At 37.4% G+C, this 20,474-nt stretch overlaps 1 protein-coding gene across 1 annotated transcript in view; it reads right to left on the bottom strand.

Annotated features, from left to right (window-relative positions):
* Positions 1-20,474, bottom strand: part of THSD7A (thrombospondin type 1 domain containing 7A) — a 436,418-nt gene that overhangs the window by 246,570 nt on the left and 169,374 nt on the right. Inside the window, exon 2 of the mRNA XM_078059314.1 lies at positions 15,529-16,360. Within this exon, the coding sequence (XP_077915440.1) occupies positions 15,529-16,360 (832 nt within the window). The remainder of the gene's footprint in view (positions 1-15,528; positions 16,361-20,474) is intronic.

Consider the following 20,474-nt stretch of genomic DNA (forward strand, 5'->3'; position numbering starts at 1 on the left):
AGATGCTAAAAGAGTGAGCACATTCTTAATTAGGTTATACAAATAGTGCATTAATAATTTATTTAATTCCTTATCCTATGCGGACTTTTTCCTTTTGAAAGCATTTCCTCCTATTTAAATCCCTTCTTGTTATATTCCAGTCAGAAGGAGACTCAGTACTACCCACATAAAAGTAGGAGAATTCCAGCAAATAAACAAAAACAATGGGTGAGATCACAATTGCTGTTAGGGAGATGCAAGGTCACTGCCCCAAACAGTGGCCAGGCTGCTCAAGGAAGTGCCAGCTCAAGAAAGTCTGCTCTCACACAGGCCCAAAGAAGAAAGTTAAACTTAGAACAATCGAATGGAAGATATTAATAGGGCTCTGAGGAAAAGTGACGAAACTGGAATGGACTTTATTTTAACTTTATGTGAAGGGGAATTAAATAATGATATCTACAATTTGACTTATGGTTGGTCTCTGGTCCCCAGTACTCTCCTTTAACTTAAATAGATTTAAAGCACTACCTAAGGGCTTCCTTTTGTTCAATTGTTCCATGATAAGCCATCATTTAAAACCAAAAATACTCCTGTGAGGTCAGAGAGAGAGGTATTAGAGGAGAGGTGAGGATAGCCCAGACCTGATGAGACAGACCATCGTGCCTTAGGATGTGGGAAGTGACCCTGGTGGTCACAATGATATGATATTCAAGATGATTTGCTAGAAGTTTACAGGTAAACATGGACAATAGTAGCCTTTAGTTTGCCATCTTCGGTGCCAGTTACTTGAGAGTTGTGACTAAACAGTTCAGTGGCTTCAAGATATAAAAACAGGAGTAACCGACAAGGTAAATCAGGATGTTTGTAAGTGTACCAAAGGTTAAACTGATTAGACTAATGCTCAGAAACTACTGGAGTACATTTATAATATCAAGGAAGATATATGTGATTTCTCCTTAAAAAATCATGCATTTTATATATTAGAAAATATATTTTATTTAACTATGCAAAACAACTGTTTCATGTTAACCAGGCACAGTAATATTAAAATACATTTGAAACATTGTCTTATGAATGGAGCCAATACCTATATCCTATATTCTCTTAGGTGAATAGGATTTATCTGTCCTAGGACATTCTTCAGCACATTTCAGTTGCATTTTTCTTTCTTTTTTTTCTTTAAGGATCTTATTTATTTATTTGAGAGTGGGAGAGAATGAGAGAGAGAGAGAGCACAAGCAGGGGGAGCGGCAGGCAGAGGGAGAGGCAGACTCCTTGCCGAGCAAGGAGCCCGATGCGGCACTCGATCCCAGGACCCTGGGATCATGACCTGAGCCGAAGGCAGACACTTAACCGACTGAGCCACCCAGGTGCCCTCAGTTGCATTTTTCATAACCTGCAGAAGTGCCAGTTTTCCCAGTGGCCTCAGTTATTCACTAAAAGGCTCAATTTCTAAAACAGAAAGACTCAATTTTCATACTTGAACAAACATTTATTGGGAACCAACTGTGTGCTAGGAATTGTCTTAGTGGAGTGGGAGAGAGGCTAATATCGTGTCTATCTTTGATGAAGTAGCTTATGTAGCAATCACCTATTGCTATTACATAGGTTATATATACATATACTATATTTCCTGACATAATAGATATCATAACTTGAGAAAACTTTCAAAATTTAACAAAATGTAGTTTTTAATGAAATGTGAGACCTGTCATAATACAATCAGTTTTGTTGTTGTTTTAAGTGCACCACTGAAAAGGTATCTTTTATTCAAGGAATGAAATTAGGTTGAGGAAAAGAGCAGAAGGAAACTTAGGTAATACCATAGGTAAACAGATCAGGAGAGGAGGCGTGCATAAACTCAAGTGTGAATAGAAAAATGTCATGCAGTCAGTGTGGGATGCTGAATAAAGAGCAGAAGACAAGCTTTCTCTGCTTTATAAAATTTTGACGAGAGCAGCTATCTTGGATCCCAATGCTGGTTTAGTGAAAGTGTATACAGAGCTATTGGCATCTGCCCTGACAGTCCCACCGCTCTACGATTGTGAAGTAACGTCAACACCTCTGGTAGGAGCGCGAAAATATATGCGCGTCCTTTTTACTGATTCGAGGTAAGTGTATGCTTTGCTTCTCCCCCCACTGTTATGCTCTGTAATCTAAATGGGGCACTTCCTGGGAACATGCAAAAAAAAAAAAAAAAAAAAAATTAATGTATGGTGATTAACATAACAATAAAAAATTTTTAAAAAAAGGGAAGACTGACATGTCTGCTATGAATCAGCCTTATTATAAAAAGGCGGGGAGGGGGGCGGGGAGGAGAGATGACAATCAGATCAGATTGAAAGAAGCTGTCTCCCCTAAAACAAAAGGTATCAAGAAGACTATTTCAAAAATGGATGTACTTCAAGTTTTGAAGGATGTCCTTATCTGTTGAGACGGAGCCTAAGCTTCCTCCTAGAAATGCTTTCATGTGAACCGCCTTATGCCGCCGAGGCATCCAGGGCAGCACACGGGTCTCACACCTACAACAGCCGGGCCACCCTGTGCCGGGCTACTTTGCTGCCCTCTGCTTTTGCTGTTTTGGGTAACCTGGGCAAGTTACTTAAAAACTCTGATACTCAACTTTGCTATCTATAATATAGGAAGAGTAATACCTGCTTTATTTTATACACAGTGATCTTTTCAAAGTATTTCCACATAAAAATTACGTTTTATGTAAGTGCAAAGTTAATTCTGTACCTGGCCAATGTTGGACACGTAGTAACTGCTTATTCATTGTTTATTGGTTAATTATAATATGCATATAACATGGTAATCATATTCATGAATCTCCACTGACCAATATAAAAAGTTTATTTATATATAAAACTAAATATATATATATTTATAAAATATGTTTATATTTTGTATTCATATATTACATAAACTTTTATAAAAAATATATTTATATAAAATATATATTTATAAAAAGTGTATATTAGACTAAAAATCACTACCACTAATAATGCAACTCTTCATGGTTTGCCTTAAGATTTTAGGTAGAGATAATGCAAAGCCATAATGATTAGCAAAATATTAGTACTGTTTTCTTATTTCTTTATCTTATGCTTAGTTTTAATTATTATGATTTTTAGTAGTGTACATATTTTTTAATAGTGCATGGATGTAATTTATAAATAAATGCTACCTATCCTGGAGCAAGCTGAAAACACCGTTTCTAATAAATGTGGAAATGCCCAACCCACAGGACATAAAATCTAAACATTTAAGCTTGACCTCTAAGATTTGCCTGGCTTTTCCTTTAGTTTAGCTTCTCATTCCTTTATAAGGAAATCTCTCGATGTGTGAATGATCTGTGTACATCACACCCTTGCTCAGTGAATCACTACTGATGCAAACCTCAGGGCCTTTGCTCATGCTGTTCCCATTTTTTTCTTCCATCATCCTCCCCTCTCTTATGCATACCTTCTAATCCTTAGCCTTAGCAGCATTTCCTCCACGAGGCCATTTCTGATCTTGTCAGCCTCCCTCCATGAAAAACTTGCTGCCTAGGCTGTCACTTGCGTATGCTCTCTCTATAGACATGAGATAGCACTTGTAATATTTTACTGCTTTCTTGTGCCACTTTTTTCATAGCAAAGTACAGGTCCTTGAGATTAGGGTCTCTGCTTTTCTTTTCTTTCTTTCTTTCTTTTTTTTTTTTTGTCTATATATTCCAGCACCCAGTATGTCTTGTACTTTGTTGAACAAAAAAAGTAAATAACTAAACAAATGCATAGTTAATTTGTAATATATAATAGCAGTGACATAGAAGTAGTTCTCTGACTCTTTCCATCATACTCTAGTATAGCTGTCATATCCATCAGGGCCAGCAGAAAACAGATTGCGATGTCATATGGGTTAAATGAGAAGAGTTTAATAAAAGGATTATTAACAGAAGTGTGGGTCGTGTTCAGAGAAATTACCAACAGATGGTGAAGCACCCTGGGGCTAGCAAGTATGGGAAGATTATCCCCCCAAGGTGGTAAGGAGACCAAGGTAAAAGATTTTACCAGAACGTGAGATGGACCTAAAGCTTCAGGGCGGAGCTGCTGGACAGGGGCTGTAGCCTTTTGTGAGAAGAACTCACAGTCAGTGGCTGACCCAAAAAGACAGGAATGTATACTCAACTCCTCTCTTCCCACCTTCTTATATACTGTTGCTGTCTCCTATGGGTAGGATCCAACCAGAAAGAAGAGAACCAGGAAGCCTCATTAAGGTACTGCTCTGAGACCAGCCTCTCGGCACATAGCAACATCCAGAAGGGCTGAGAGTGACTCTCTAAGCGCAAATGTAAATGTAATACACTGCCCAGTCAGCTCTACATGTTGAGATGAGCAAAGCCACATACCTCCGTTAGCTATATACCATCTACAAAAGAATGGGGGCATACTGACTCTATTTCTTCAGCCAGCTGCAGCCAGCAAGAAGCTGAGGCGAGCTTATGAAAAACGATGGTGAGCATATGGCAGGCAAATCAACACTTCCAATGTTACAGAAAGTTTTTTAATCTAAAAGCCTGCTATTTATGCATGAGAAGTAGTCATTTTATAAATGGATTCTGAATAACCTAAAAGTAGGCAGTATTACTTTAAAGAGTGGGCAATTTACTCCCTTCTTTTTGGTAAGGTTAGAATTAGATTTGCAAGTTCAACGATTGGCCGAGTCATCCTGCAGGAACGGACCCTCAGGAATTCTGCAGCACATCCTCTGAGTAAAAACTGTGCCGTTACTTTTAAGACTGAGAGCCGTCCTGTTCTACATTTGTTCTGATGTTTCCGTATGAACGGATTTCTAGAACATGTCAAAATTAACTAAATTTCTGCCAGGAAAGATATATGGGATTTCATAGCCACAATTTTAGATATGGTTTTGGTTCAGAATTCTTAGGAATCACAAAACGTGGAAGGCTCTCAGAGATTTTTCGGCTTCCTCCTTCCCCTGCTCATCACTGACTCCCTTCACACATATTTATACCCGAGAAAACGGAGTCCCAAAAATCCTTGTTCAACATTGTGAAGCCATGGATAAATAGGTTTCCCTATTTTATTACTTATTTCTCCTAATTATCTATTACTTAAATTCTCTTATTGATTCAGCCAGGTTTTTGGTTGTTGTGTTTTATTTATTTATTTTACTATTATAAAGCCAGTAGCTTTATATTCACTTAAAGAGAAGGATGGAGTAGTTAACAGCTAGTATTCTAAGGTAAAATAGGAGTTAGGCACAAAGAGACTGTGTTGAGAAGAAATACAATTTTATCTTAACAGATATAATTTTGAAGATGAAAGGGTATGTCAGAAAAATATAAGTTTAGGAAAAAAATGCAGAAAGCTACTTGAGTATTAGTCACTACTATCTGAAATACGAGACTGAATTTGTATAAAGACTTAAGAGGAAAAATATAATTGATAACAAAATGATAGAAAAAGACTCCAGTGTGCCATTTTTTCCAGGGATACTAGATTATTTTCCTCTTCATATCTTAGCCAGTTGTTTTTTAAGATTTTTTTTTAAGAACAGTTTTAGATTTACAACAAAACTAAGAGGAAGGCATAGAGATTTCCCATACACCCTCTGTCACCCCAGATGCATAGCCTCCCCCATATCACATCACTCATTTGAAAAACCCCATAATCAATCAAAATCCATGCTTTACATTATAGTTAACTTTTGGGGTTGTACATTCTACCGGTTTGCACAACTATATAATGGCATATGTCCATCATTATAAGATCCTACAGACTATTTTTACTCCTCTAAAAGTTATCTGTGCTGCCCCTACTCATTTCTCTCTCCTACCTAACACCTGGCAACACTGTGTAGATATTGTGTGGATATAAGTTTTCAGTTCCTTTGGGTAAATGCCTAGGGGTGTGATTGCTGGATGATATGGAAGTATGTTTAGTTCTGTAAGAAACCTCCAAACCGTCTTCCTAACTGGCTATACTATTTTGCATTCCCACCAGCAATATTCATTCTTGTTGCTTCACATCCTTATCAGAATTTGGTATTTTCAGTGTTCTGGATTTTTGCTATTCTACCAGGTGTGTCCTGGTATCTCATTGTTGTTTTAATATGCATTTCTCTGATGACCCCTGAGCATTTCTTCATATGCTTATTTACCATCTGAATTTCATCTTTGGTGAGGTTATGGTCTTTGGTCCATTTTTTTTTAAATCAGGTTGTTTTCTTATTGTTCAGTTTTAAGAGTTCTTTGTGTATTTTGGATAACAGTCTTTTATCAGATGAGTCTTTTGCAAATATTTTCTCAGTCTGTGGCTTGTCATTCTCTTGACATTGTCTTTTGTGGAGCAGAAGCATTTAATTTTAATGAAGCACAATTTATCAATTATTTCTTTCATAGATCATCTTTTGTGTTGTATCTAAAAAGGTATCATCATGCCCAAGGTCATCTACATTTTATATTACCTTTTAGAAGTTTTATAGTAGTTTTGCCTTTTGCATTTAGGTCTATGATGCATTTTGAGTTCATTTTTGTGAAGGTTATTAAGGTCTCTGTCTAGATTTTTATTTTGTGTGTTTGGATATTCACTTATTCCAGCACTGTTTGTTGAAGAAACTCTCCTTGCTGCATTCTATTGTCTTTGTTCCCTTGTCAAAGGTCAGTTGACTGTATTTATGAGACCTAGTTATTTTTTGCCCTTATATATTTGTGCCTAAAATAAATGTCTGCCTTACTGAGTTATCTAGAAACTGCATAGATAGATCTGGGTTTTTTCTTTTTGTTTTTTGTTTTGGCTTAGCCAACATAAATCTGTTTTAGATCCCAATTCTGTCTTAGTCCCTCAGGAATGTACCAAGTGGAATTTCCCATACTTCCTGGCAGCGTTTCCACTGGATTTATAATTACAATTAATTGCCTTTGTCAAACAATACACCAAAACAAGGCATGTTTAAATGGAAGATACTTTCCAAAGTAGGCACGACTTTCACTAAATGTTTCTGGTATTACTTAGAGCAGATTTTATAGTTCTTCCTGAAACATGTTATGTCTTTGATATGCAGATTCAGGACTTTATTTCAGGAAGAGGCGATGTGGGACAGCTAAACTTTCCAGAGGTGAGGGCAGCTCATAGCAAAGCCTTAAATCTCAGGTTACGCTGTTGCAATCTGGAGACGTCTGCCTCCTCTACCCCCTTTCTTCTCCACTTCATCTTTGACAGCTTCTCTCAGCCAGGAGACCCAGGAAGTTACATTCTGGCTGAATTACTCTCCAGCTATACTTCCCCTGTGATTCTGGGGTGAAGAACTGGCTCTTAAGGGACCTTCCTCCACATTCCCTGTTGCTTGTCTGTGCTCTCCTCCCACCCACCCCCAACTGAGATAATCCAATGAAAAGATCCTTCAATGAGCCTTTCAGGATTGTATCCCAATTACTTTAAAGGAATCTCTTTCAAGCCTCAAGTCCTAGATTTCTTTCCTTTTTCCATTTTTTTTTTTTTTAACTGTATGTTGAAGAGCTTGTCTCTTTTAATGGCATTTCTGGTGAGGGCAGGACAGTGGAATAAAACTGCCTTTACTCTCTCATGTTTGTTTAGAAATCAATTACTGCACTGGACTGAATGTGTGTGTCCCTTCAAAATTCATATTTTGAAATCTTAACCCCTAATGTGATAGTATTAGGAGGCAGAGCCTTTGAGAGGTGATCAGGTCACAAGGTGAGCCCTCATGAATGCGATTAGTACCCTCATAAAGGGACCCCAGAGAGCTCTCTCCCACTCTGTGCCATGTGAGGATACAATGAAAAGCCATTAGTCTGCAACCCAGAATGGAGTTTTCAGCAGACAGCGTATCTCCTGGCGCCTTGATCTTGGACTTCTTAGCCTTCAGGACAATGAGAATTAAATTGTGTTGTTGTTTATAAGTCACCTAGCCAATGGTACTCGTTATAACAGCCCTGACTGATATACATACTTCATTTGCTAATAACTACATATTCCATACAGGGAAGCACTGTGATTTAAGCAGTCCTTTTATTGGTGGAATTCAGATTGTTTTGCTGTATCAAATCATGCTATAGTGAGAGTTGTACATTTATCTAGAAGAAATTCATAGTAATAGAATCACTGACAAAGGTAGTGTCCATTTAAAATTTGGATACATATTGCAAAATTATTTTTCAAATAGGTTGTACCAATTTTTGCCCCACCAAGAATATGTCTGTTTTCCCCAATTCTTTAATATTAAATACTATTATTAGTAAAATATCCAGTCTCAGACTTCTATCCTTAGAAAGACCTGCTTACAGGGTTGGCCCTTGGCAGGCATCTGGGAACTTAACTGGTCAACAGTTTTCTACACTGTTAAAAAATTTTCTCTGAATGAGAAAACTGCTATAAATGTTCATTATGCTCAATTTGTTTGTATAAACAATGTGGTTCACAGTGAATATTTGCTTTCCCTCTGGGAGTTTGGGATTTTTGCATATGCTAGGCAGAGGGTGCCCAAGTGATCAACCCCCAATAAAACTTTAGGACACCGAGACGCTAATAAACTTCCCTAGCAGATAATGCCTTGCACAATTTGCTGCAACTCTTCTTTGGAGGAATTAAGTCTAGGCTATGAATTTCCACCTGGAGAGGACCCTGGAAGCTCCAAATTTCCAGGGGAACCTCATACAGTTTCCTTCGGACTTCTCCCCATGCACATGTTCCTTTATGCTTTTGCTTTGTATCCTTTCACTGTGATGAACCTCAGACATAACTGTAACTATATGCTGAATCCCGTGAGTCCTTCTAGTGAATTACCAAAACTGGAAGCTTAGTGATCCCTGACACATTATTAAACTTTTTATTTACTAATCTGAAAGGGTGAAAATGGGATTAAACATTGTTTTTGTATTTAATTATGATTGAGGATTAGCATATTTTCTGTGACCTGAACCTATCCTTGACTGATTTTAATCCATTTTAATTTTTAGAGCAGTTATAGCTTCACAGCCAAACTGAGTATAAAGTACAGAGAGTTCCTATAAACTTCCTGTGCTCATACATGCAGAGCCTCCCCATCATCAACGTCACTCACTAGAATGGAACCTACATTAATATATCATAATCACTCAAAGTCCTCAGTTTACACCACAGTTAACTCTTGGCATTCTAAATTCTATGGGTTTGGGCAAAAGTAAAATGGCATATATCTATCAAAATATCATACAGAGTCATTTCACTGCCCTAAAAAATCCTTTGTGTTCCCTCTGTTCATCTCTCCCTTCCACCTAAACCCTGACAACACTGCTAATTCTTTCCACTGTCTCTGGAAAAGGGCTTTGCCTTTTCCAGAATGCCATACGGTTGGAATCATACAGTATGTAGCCTTTTCTCTCAGTAATTATGCATTTAGTTTCTTCCATATCTTTTCATGGCTGGATAGCTCATTTCTTTTTAACACTGAATAATATTCCATTGTCTGAATGCGATACAGTTTATTGATTCATCTTCTGAAGGACCTCTTGGTTGCCTTCAAGTTTTGGCAATTATGAATAAAGCTGTTAAATATCTCAGTGTAGATATTTGTGTGGATATAGGTTTTCAGTTCCTTTAGGTAAATATCACTGAGCACATTTGCTACATCATATGGTAAGGAGTGTGTTTAATGTTGTAAGAAACTGCCAAGCTGTCTTAGAAAATGGCTGTAACCATTTCGCATTCCCACTAGCAATGAATCAGCGTTCCTGTTGTTTCACATTCTCACCAGAATTTGGTGTTGCCAGTGTTCTGGATTTTTGCCACTCTTAACAGGTGTGTAGTAGTATCTCTCTGTTGTTTTATTGTGTATTTCTCCGATAACCTATGAAATAAAGTATCTTTTCATATGCTTGTTCGCCATTTGTAGGTCTTCTTTGGTGAGGTGTGAAGGTCTTTGGCACATTTTCAGGTTGTTTTCTCATTGTTGAGTTTCAAGAGTTTTTTGCATATTTTGGATACTAGTCCTTTATCGCAAGTGCCTTTCACAAATATTTTCTACTAGTCTGTGACTTACCTTTTCATTCTCTTGATCCTTTGCTTATTTTCAATTAGGTTTTGATCTTTTTCTTAATATTATGAGTTCATATGTATTAAGAAAATTAGTTCTGGGGCACCTGGGTGGCTCAGTTGCTAAGCGTCTGCCTTCGGCTCAGGTCATGGTCCCAGGGTCCTGGGATCGAGCCCCGCATTGGGCTCCCTGCTTGGCGGGAAGCCTGCTTCTCCCTCTCCCACTCCCCCTGCTTGTGTTCCCTCTCTCACTGTGTCTCTCTCTGTCAAATAAATAAATAAAATCTTTAAAAAAAAAAAGAAAGAAAATTAGTTCTTTGCCAATTATATGCTCAAGTATTTTTTTCTCAGTTTGCTACTTGGGTTTTAACTTCATTAATATTTTTCTTGAGCAAAATTTACTCTTTTTAAAAAATGTAATTGACAGGGCATCTGGGTGGCTCAGTCATTAAGCGTCTGCCTTCGGCTCAGGTCATGATCCCAGGGTCCTGGGATCGAGCCCCACATCAGGTTCCATGCTCAGCGGGAGGCCTGCTTCTCCCTCTCCCACTCCCCCTGCTTATGTTCCCTCTCTCGCTGTCTCTCTCTCTGTCAAATAAGTAAAATCTTTAAAAAAAAATGTAATTGACTATTTTCCTGCATGATCTCTGCATTCTGTACCCTAAAGTGTCCTTGTTTAAGATTTAAAAAATTTTACCATTTCTTCTAATGTTATAAAAACAAATTTTAAGAATTGCATATATACCTGGGCTTTGCTTTGGTATAACAAGTGCCAAAGCATACAATTCGTCTTTTTTTTTCTTTTACAATTCTTCGTATTCCTTTACATGGCAAAGCAATTGCCCCCAAACAAAGCAAATTAATTAATTTCCCCCCAAACTGGAAATGCTCCTTCACCATAGGCAACATTTTACAGGGTTTTGCAGATCTTATTTCTACACCCCATTCTATTTGATCCTGATTATTCATGCAAGAACATAAATTTATTGTTAATATTTTTATAGACTAAAATACATTTAATTATCTTGGGACATTAGTTTTCTCTTTTATTTTTCAAAAATTCCTTGGCCTTTCTTATATGCTTATTTTTCCCTTATAAATTTTACAGTAACAGTATTGGGACAATTGGTATCGGCACACATCTTTTTTTATGTTTCTAAGTCTGGTGTTCTATGCAGAACTTTTATAGTTAGGTGTGTCTACAGATTTCGTCTTTTTAAAAAATCTTTTAAAAATTTTATTTAAATTCAAGTTAGTTAACATATAGTGCTTTATGAGTTTCAGAGGTATAATTTAGTGATTCATCACTTGCATATAACACCCAGTGCTCATCACATTAAGTGCCCTCCTTAGTGCCTATCACCCAGTTACCCCATCCCTCTCCCCACTTCCCCTCCAGCAACCCTCAGTTTGTTCCCTATTGTTAAGAGTCTCTTATGGTCTATGGTCTTTTTTACTTTTGTAAGTGCAATATTTTAATCTTTTGTTTTCACCATAATGTTTAACTAATTGTTATTTGCATCTAGGAAATATATTGATTGTTTTGATATTATTTTTGTGTCCATCCACCGCCCCCCTCATTGATATTTTATTGTTTATATTTTCAATTGATTCTCTTGAGTTTTCCAGTGTACAGTCATAATATCTGGAAAAAAAATCTTAAGTTTTCCACCTGCTTTCCAATTTTCACTTCTTTCTCTTTTCAACTACATTAACTAGTACTTAGAGATCAATGTTAACTAAAAGTGGAGTTAATGTGCTGTCCTGTCTTATTTTTGACTACAACAGAAATGCTTCTAGGGTTTCACAATTTGAGTATTGCGCTGGCTTTCAGTCTGCTGTCTCTTCGTCTTTCCTTATAAAAATTATTTTACACCAGTTTTGGGGGCGCCTGGGTGGCTCAGTTGTTAAGCGTCTGCCTTCGGCTCAGGTCATGGTCCCGGAGTCCTGGGATTGAGCCCCGCATCGGGCTCCCTGCTCCGTGGGAAGCCTGCTTCTCCCTCTCCCACTCCCCCTGCTTGTGTTCCTGTTCTCACTATCTCTCTCTGTCAAATAAATAAAATCTTAAAAAAAAAATTATTTTACACCAGTTCTTCCATGAGGACATGATTTCAACCTCTTCTAGAAGAATATTACCTGTGTGTAATTTCAATCTGTGGATTAAAGTCTTAATTTCAGGAAAGTCTTCTATTATATATTTTGTGGGGTTTTTTTGTTGTTGTTATTTGTTTTTTCTGGTCCTATCTTCAAGAACACCAGAGTTTCATGGAGTGATCTTCCTTGCTTGTTTCCATATCCATCATTTTTTTAAAAAATTAGTTTACTTGGGTGTTCTCAAATTGTTCTCTATATCACTGACTCTTCTTCACAAGATATTTTTCCACTTTTTATTGCTTCTAATGTAAATTCCATTTCTTTTTCTTGTTTCTAATTCCCCTCCATTTCTTTTTGGAGCCCTGCCAAATCACTCATTCAATTAATGAGTTAAGCTCATTCAATTTTCTTAGCTCCTCATTCTGCTTTTGGTTCAGAAACACCATATTTCCTTTACTGTCTCTGGTTTCTTGGAGAACTGCTTGTCCTTACTTTCGTATCAACTCTTGGCCTGGGGCAATACTCTACTTAAGCTTGGCTGAAACTCACTGGTTCATAGGGAAGCCCCCTGTGTCATGGTGTGTATGTGTAGTGATTTAGAATTCTCGTCCACTGGTCATCAAACTTTGATCCCTCAATCCATCAAACTGGCAGTCCTTTCTTGGCAGTAATGGCATAGTGAGTTTCTTGTTCAGTTTTGCCTATTATGCCATCTGTTTTCAAACAAACTCAAAGATGCTTCAGCAGCCCTTTCTTTTAACACAGATCATGCCTCACTAAGGAGATGTCACTGGTTGGCCCTCACAAAGCTCAGCCTACTCAGAGATCTTGAGTATTTACAAAAGGTGCAAAGACATAACACCCTTCTAAGTTTCTTCCTTTGGTTAGGTTTAATTTTGCCACATCCTCTAAATCTCTGTCATTTGTGGTTTGAGACTGTGACTGTTTCCTATTGTCATGAAATAACAGACTTTTCATTTGTATTTTTCATTATTATTGATTTTCATGTTTGAAAGCAAAAAGAAGGCCAGATTTATCATCTGAAACTTGGAAGTTCTAGCAGTAATTCTGCTACAGTTATATTTATTTTCCTATGAACTGCTTCCCTAAGATTCTTAGGCTTATTTAGCTAAATTAATTTTGTCACTCTAACAGATGTTTTTAGCCTTATTAAATCATTATTTTATCCTCTGACATGACAAAATTGTTTCTGAATCTGATATAAGGTGAAAGACTTAAATATGATCATCAAGTCTGTGCTCTGTGGCCCTCTGCTTTGTTGGTGTTAACTGTTTACTCTTTATTTCACTAGCTTCATTGATGTGGTGCAATGTTTGAACAAAACCTAGGTCAAAATACCGGATTCTTATCTCTTCTTCACTAAGACTTTAACTGTCTTAATCATATGTATTTATCCATATATATTCTTATGTATAATTCTTACATGCAAGAAATATTAATAACCAATTTAAATTTAACCTATACCCTAATAAGTTATATTAGGATATTTCTAATAGAATATAAGAACTTGACAAATGATCTACAAATTTTTAAATGTGTTTGCTTATTTCAAACAATCAAATGGGAATATTAGGCTCTATGGCTCTATGCAGTGGTAGGTACTATCCTAATTACACTTTTAATTGAGTGGTCAACATTAAATTAAATGTCTACAGCATGTTAACTTGGTGACAGCAGGATACAACTCAAGTTGCCTTGGAGGTTCATTTAATTACTTGGTGGGAGCCAAGTAACTAATATAACTATAATATTTCAGGAAAAGAAATGAGGAAATCAGCTGAATAAGGATAGTCAGAAAAGAGTAAAACAGGGATTGAAATGAAAACTCACATGATACAGAATCAGAGGTGAACACACGTACATACGCATACTCTTAAGGAGTTGTAGGGAACCTGGAAGATGAAGGCAGGAGATCAAGCAACCACTAATGAGACCAAGAAAGGAGTTGGACTGATGTCACTAGATGAAGAAAAAGCAGATTACTGTGTGGCCGAGAGAAAATACAACTGTGTAAGTACAAAGAGGGGAGGGACTAGCACATATCCTAAAAATGGCGACCAGAGCAACACTATGCTGAGAGAAATTATTGTCTAGATATATCAATTGTTTATTTGTTTACTCATTTCTTTAAACTATATCCTGTACTAAAAAGGCTTTCAACCAGCTTTCAAAATCCATGGATGGCAAAATCACTAGGTAAGAATGAGTGAAAGAAAATCATGGTGAGAAAAAGATGAAGACAGTGGGGTATGTCGGTGAGCAACACACTTGCCCCACAGTCCTATTCATGCTCCCAGGAGCCAAAGCAAACAGGAACAGGTGATCCGTTACAAGGTTTCCAGGACCATAAGGAAAGCAACCCAGCTGCTCACCAGGAGCACATGGGTTGAGGCTTCAGTGAAATTTATCTTATGTGTTTTTAATCAAGAGAACAGACGGCATGATGGAGTAGATGACACTTTCAATGTCATTTTTACAATAAAGATGATATAAAATTCTGAGTGATGTTACCATAATTTCACTCAGTTCAGTCCAAATCATAACTGCATAAATAGTACCGAAAAAGCAATTATGCAAATGATCCAGATAAGACACTCCCAGATGGTCTGGCTTATCCAAGAGCAAAATTTAGAATATCCAGAGAACATCATATCCTTTAGATAATCCTCAATGAATAATCCTCAATGAATATTTTCACAACAAATAAATCACACATGAGAAAGTCTTTCATAACATAGTCATTATTTACCCAGAGATCATTTGACATATCATTTGTCTAGAACATGCAGCCAATTAATTACATGTTTTCTAAACTAGGCTACTCATGATTAAATAATGTCTACTTACCTTAGTTTCTTCTGGTTCCCCTTTTTCCCTCTAGGGAGATTTATTCCATTTTATAAAATGTGAATTATTCTTAGGTATAGCTCCCTGGGTGGTTGTTTAGATTTTTTGTATAGGGTAATTCTGAAAATGTTATAAACTTGGAGAGATTACAAGTGTGCTTTATTCTCACTAAAATAAGTATCTGAATTCAAAATCCCCAAACTGTACCTTCTAAGTAAGTTTTCTTTTTCCCCCATTGTAGGTGGAAACAGCACGACTGACCTAAAATAGTAGTAATACCTCATGGAGAAGAGCTCATGATAGATCTTTGACAGGAACATTTAAATGAACTCTAGGAGTACAGTGCCTAAACATGAGCAAAACAGAGATAATGTCAGGAAACCCACAAAAGCTTAAGTGCCTTAAAATAGAACATGTTATACTTGGGGGTAGCTCATTCTAGGTTGTGCACATGTGAATCTCGGGACTTAGTACAGCAGAGCCTTAAGTACTTTCTAGCCCATGGCCTTGACAGAGAGCCACCCCCCAGTTAATGGTTATAAAATGTTACCTCAAATCAGCAGCCTTCCCCGTCTTGTTAGTACACATAACCTCTCTGGTCTGATATCCAATCTGGATGTCCCAATATTTATTCTCTTGTCGGTTCTGTCTGTTTCTGTTTCTCTTTTTCTTAATAAGTTCCCGGGCTTCTGGATCCTTCACTCCTTTTCCTCGGTCCTTTTCCCGTTCTTTATTCTTCCCACGTCTCCTTGCTTGTCTTACTTGTCTCGAATGGGGCATCGAGCACGAGCTCCAGGGACCCACGTGCAAGCTGTACATGCTCTCTTCATCTTCACAGGGGCTGGACTGGCACACCTGAAACTCCGTCAAGTTTGGGCAGCCGGAACCTCCAAACTGGGGGGGTGCTACCACGTGACGCGTCCGGTGCTGGAGCCCGCTGCCACACGTCTTGGAGCATTCGGACCAGGCAGAAAACTCAGACACAATGCAGTCTTGCTGGCAGGGGATGAGGCAGGCCTGTTCCAGGAGAGGTTTGGGCTCGAAGTACTCACAAATGATATCCTCTGCAGGAATGTCCTTCTCTTTCTGGATGCATGTTACCTCTCTCACCTGAATGCCTTCCTCCCCCTTAATGCACTCAAGGGGTTTCTCCAGGCTTTTTGAAATCACAGGCTGACACTGATTCCAAGGTCCCAAGCTCCAGTCATACAACTCTTTGTGCCAGTCACACACTTTGAAACAGATCTGCTGGTTACTGGGTCTCTCGGCCGGCTTACAGTTTGTATGTAACGTGGTCCAGCCTTCCACATGAGCACACCACACAGCCCGGGTCTGAATGCCTCCTGGCCCACATTCATCTCCCATGCATCGGCCCCATGGACCTGAAAATGATACAAGAGTTAACAGTGCCACTAGAAGAAAACCATAAGTTACTTCACTTTCCAGAAAGGCATTTCAAGATCTAGTACATTAACTTCCCTGAAGTGTTATAAAGTAGGTCTCTGCACATGAGTGTCGGAAAGTAATGATCTGTACTCGGTATTTTTGCAAAAGGATAAGTGTGTCAGAGAGTCTATATAAGGTAACTGCTGGGACAAGTTCACTTTGGGTCCTTTTGGGATTAAAAGTTTGCTTTTATTCATTTTCTTAATTTTAGATAGAGAACCCTTGCTCAGAAAGGACATCAGAAATTAGCAACAGTGAAAACACATCACCCCTGCCTCGTAACCATCAAATCCATGTCAGTAGCAGGCTAATGAAGTGGTCCCTGGTGAAGAACTCCATCTCCTACAGGCTCTTCTTCTTCTGAGCAATTTAAGATTCTGGAGAACGTGCTCTTCTCTACCTCATTTTCTAATGCTCTACCTACTATGGCTGCAAGAGTCTAGTGGGTGTATATGTGTGTACTGATGGAAGTGTTCACTCGCTGGTAACCAAAGTTAGGAAGGGAAAAAATCTTTTAAGCACATTCTGCCTTTATTTTTTTTTAAGATTATTTATTTATTTATTTATTTATTTGACACAGAGAGCGAGAACGCGCGAGCACAAGCAGGGGGAGCAGCAGAGGGAGAGGGAGAAGCAGGCTTCTGGCTGAGCAGGGAGTCCAATACTGGACTTAATCCCAGGACCCTGGGATCATGACCTGAGCTGAAGGCAGATGCTTAACCTACTGAGCCACGCAGACGCCCCAAGTACATTCTGCCTTTAAATTTAACCCCCATATTAATTTTTTTTCTCATCTCCCCAGTGAAGAATAAAGATGGGCAAGAGAATTAACATTTAACTAAAGGACTTCTGTGATTTTTCTGAATGTTGAAGGGTTCTTTGGAGTTTTATCAATTTATTTATTTCCTAAAATAGAAACTATTTGGGATTATAGCACTGTTCTATGGAATACTTAAGTCAGTGGCTTTAGTATGACGTGTGAGCTTTTTACCTTAGAATCCTTCTTAGCATAAATTGAAACCTACTTATTTGTACATTTCTTTTTTTTTTTAAAGTACAATAGGATTTTCAGAGCTTTGAAAGACATCTCCATTTATGAAATTGAGAATTACATTATTTTGGAATTTTAAAGAAACATAATGATCATATATAATTACATGATTTTCAAAATATGGTCCATGGAACTCAAGGAATTATTTGATGTAGAGCCATCTTCAACAGGTTGTATTGGAAGGTGAGGACTACTCAGTATTTAGGATTGGGCTCTAAAATCCCCAACCCTACTCCACTGCCCTTCTCCATCATTCCTGTTTCTATAAGAGAAGCTCCATTATTATTATTTTTAATATACATGCTGAAATTGTGCATAAGATATTGTCTGACAAGAGGCTTCTACTGCTGAAAAGTGAAAACCATGAAATGAAACAAACAGATTCACTCTTTAGATGAGGAAAACAGGTGACAAGAAAAGGAAGTGATTGGCCAAGTTCACATCTTGAATGAATAACAAAACCATCCTGGATTTCAGATTCTTATTCTTTTAATTTTATGATTTATCCTATAGTTTAGAGATTGAGACTTAGATGTTCTTATGCAAAATGATTAATCTAGAAAGAGTAAAATAAGAAGAATGTGTTCATCATGTGTAAACATTTAATTTTAACTAGAAACATGTTTACAATTCGAGGATGCCAACTTTATTACAAACGGAATAATGGAGTTGTAAACAGGATATTATTTTCAGTGAATCTATTAACTAATCATTATTGCACAAAAATAAGAATTGGATATTTGGCATATCCATATCATTACTTTATGAAGTTCACATGTAAAGAATTATAAGGGTTTAAAATACATTTAGGGAAATAGTGCTGATGTCAAAACTTGATGAGCCAAGTAAGTCAGTGAGTTTGTCATACCTGTCAACATGCAGTATCTGATTGCATTTTCATTTTAGTTTTAAAGGAAAACTAAAGAAAATAGGAAGGAAAATACATATTCATAAATGTGTTGATGGTCTTAGAGATTTTCTAAATATTCAGTTTGGGAATACTAGGATACTTCTCAATAAGGGAATACAATATGTATAACATTTTAGAATTAATTCCACATATCTTTGGTATTTTTTCCTCCTCCCTACTATGTTTAAATGAAACCGTAATCTTTATTTCCCACTCTAAGCACAGAATATAAAGGTACATTTATGTTGGACCAAGTTAGTAGCAAGTTAAATGCCATTAGGTCTAAATTTCAAAATATAAGTGTCTTGAAATAACTCAGAGTCTAAATCCCAAATGCAATTCAGGAGAACTCCATGATATTTTATTGTTTTCCAATCTTTGATATTAATTATGAGATTATACTAATGAATCAGATTAGGACTATTAAGAAACTAGGTTTTTTTTAAAAAAAAGTTTTTATTTAAATTTCAGTTAGTTAACATACAGTGTAATATTAGTTTCAGAAGTGCAATTTAGTGCTTCAATACTTACATATAACACTCGGTGATCAGCACAAGTACACTCCTTAATCCCTATCACCCCCCCCCCCACTTTCCCTCTGGTGAGCATCAGTTTGTTCTCCAGAGTTAAGAATCTGTTTCTTGGTTTGCCTCTCTCTCTCTCTCTTCTTCCCTATGCTCATTTGTTTTTTTTCTTAATTCTACATATGAGTGAAATCATATGGTATTTGTCTTTCTCTGACTTACTTCACTTCGCACAATATTCTCTAGCTCCATCCATGTTGTTGCAAATGGCAAGATTTTATTCTTTTTTTATGGATAAATAATATTACATTGTATATATAACCACAGCTTTATCCATTCATCAGGCAATGGCCATTTGGGCTCTTTGCATAATTCGGCTACTGTAGACAATGGCGCTATAAACATCGGGGTTCATGTATCTCTTCAAATTAGTATTTTTGTATTCTTGGGTAAATACCTAGTAGTGCAATTGCCTCTTTGTAGGGTAGTTCTATTTTTAAGTTTTTGAGGAACCTCCACACTGTTCTCCAGAGTGGCTGCAACAGTTTGCATTCCCAACGACAGTGCAAGAGGGTTCCCCTTTCTCCACATCCTTGAAGTAGGGTTAGAGGGAACATACCTCACATAACAAAGGCCATATAGGAAATGCCCACAGCTATTATCATCCTCAGTGGGGAAAGACTGAGAGCTTTTCCTCTACAGTCAGGAACAAGACAAGGACATCCACTCTCACCACCGTTATTTAACATAGCTCTGGAAGTCTTAGCCACAGCAATCAGACAACAAAAGGAAATAAAAGGCATCCAAATTGGCGAAGAAGAAGTCAAACTTTCACTCGTTGCAGATGACATGATGCTTTATATAGAAAACTTGTAAGACTCCACCAAAACACTGCTAGAGCTGATACACGAATTCAGTAGAGTTGCAGGATACAAAATCAAAGTACAGAAATCCGTTGCATTTCTATACATCAGTAATGAAGCAGCAGGAAGAGAAATTAAGGGAGGCATCACAGTTCCAGACTTCAAGTTATACTGCACAGCTGTAGCGATAAAAACAATATGGTACTGGCACAAAAACAGACACATAGATCAATGGAACAGAATAGAACACTCAGAAATGAACCCACAACTATATGGTCAATTAATCTTCGACAAAGCAGAAAAGAATATCCAATGGGGGCGGGCACAGTCTCTTCAACAAATAGTGTTGGGAAAACTGGACAGCAAGATGCAAAAAGAATGAAACTGGACCACTTTCTTACACCATACACAAAAATAAATTCAAAATGGATTAAGACCTAAATGTGAGACTTGAAACCATAAAAGTCCTAGAGGAGAACACAGAGAGTAATCTCTTTGACATTGGCCACAGCAACTTCTTACTAGCTATGTCTCCTGAGGCAAGGGAAACAAAACCAAAAATAAACTACTGGGGCCTCATCAAGATAAAAAGCTTCTGCACAGTGAAGTAAACTATCACCAAAAGTAAAAGGCAACCTATGGAATGGGAGAAGATCTATGCAAATGACATATCTGATAAAGGGTTAATATCCAAAATATATA

This window comes from Halichoerus grypus, chromosome 12 (assembly GCF_964656455.1).
Source record: "Halichoerus grypus chromosome 12, mHalGry1.hap1.1, whole genome shotgun sequence".
NCBI lineage: Eukaryota > Metazoa > Chordata > Mammalia > Carnivora > Phocidae > Halichoerus > Halichoerus grypus.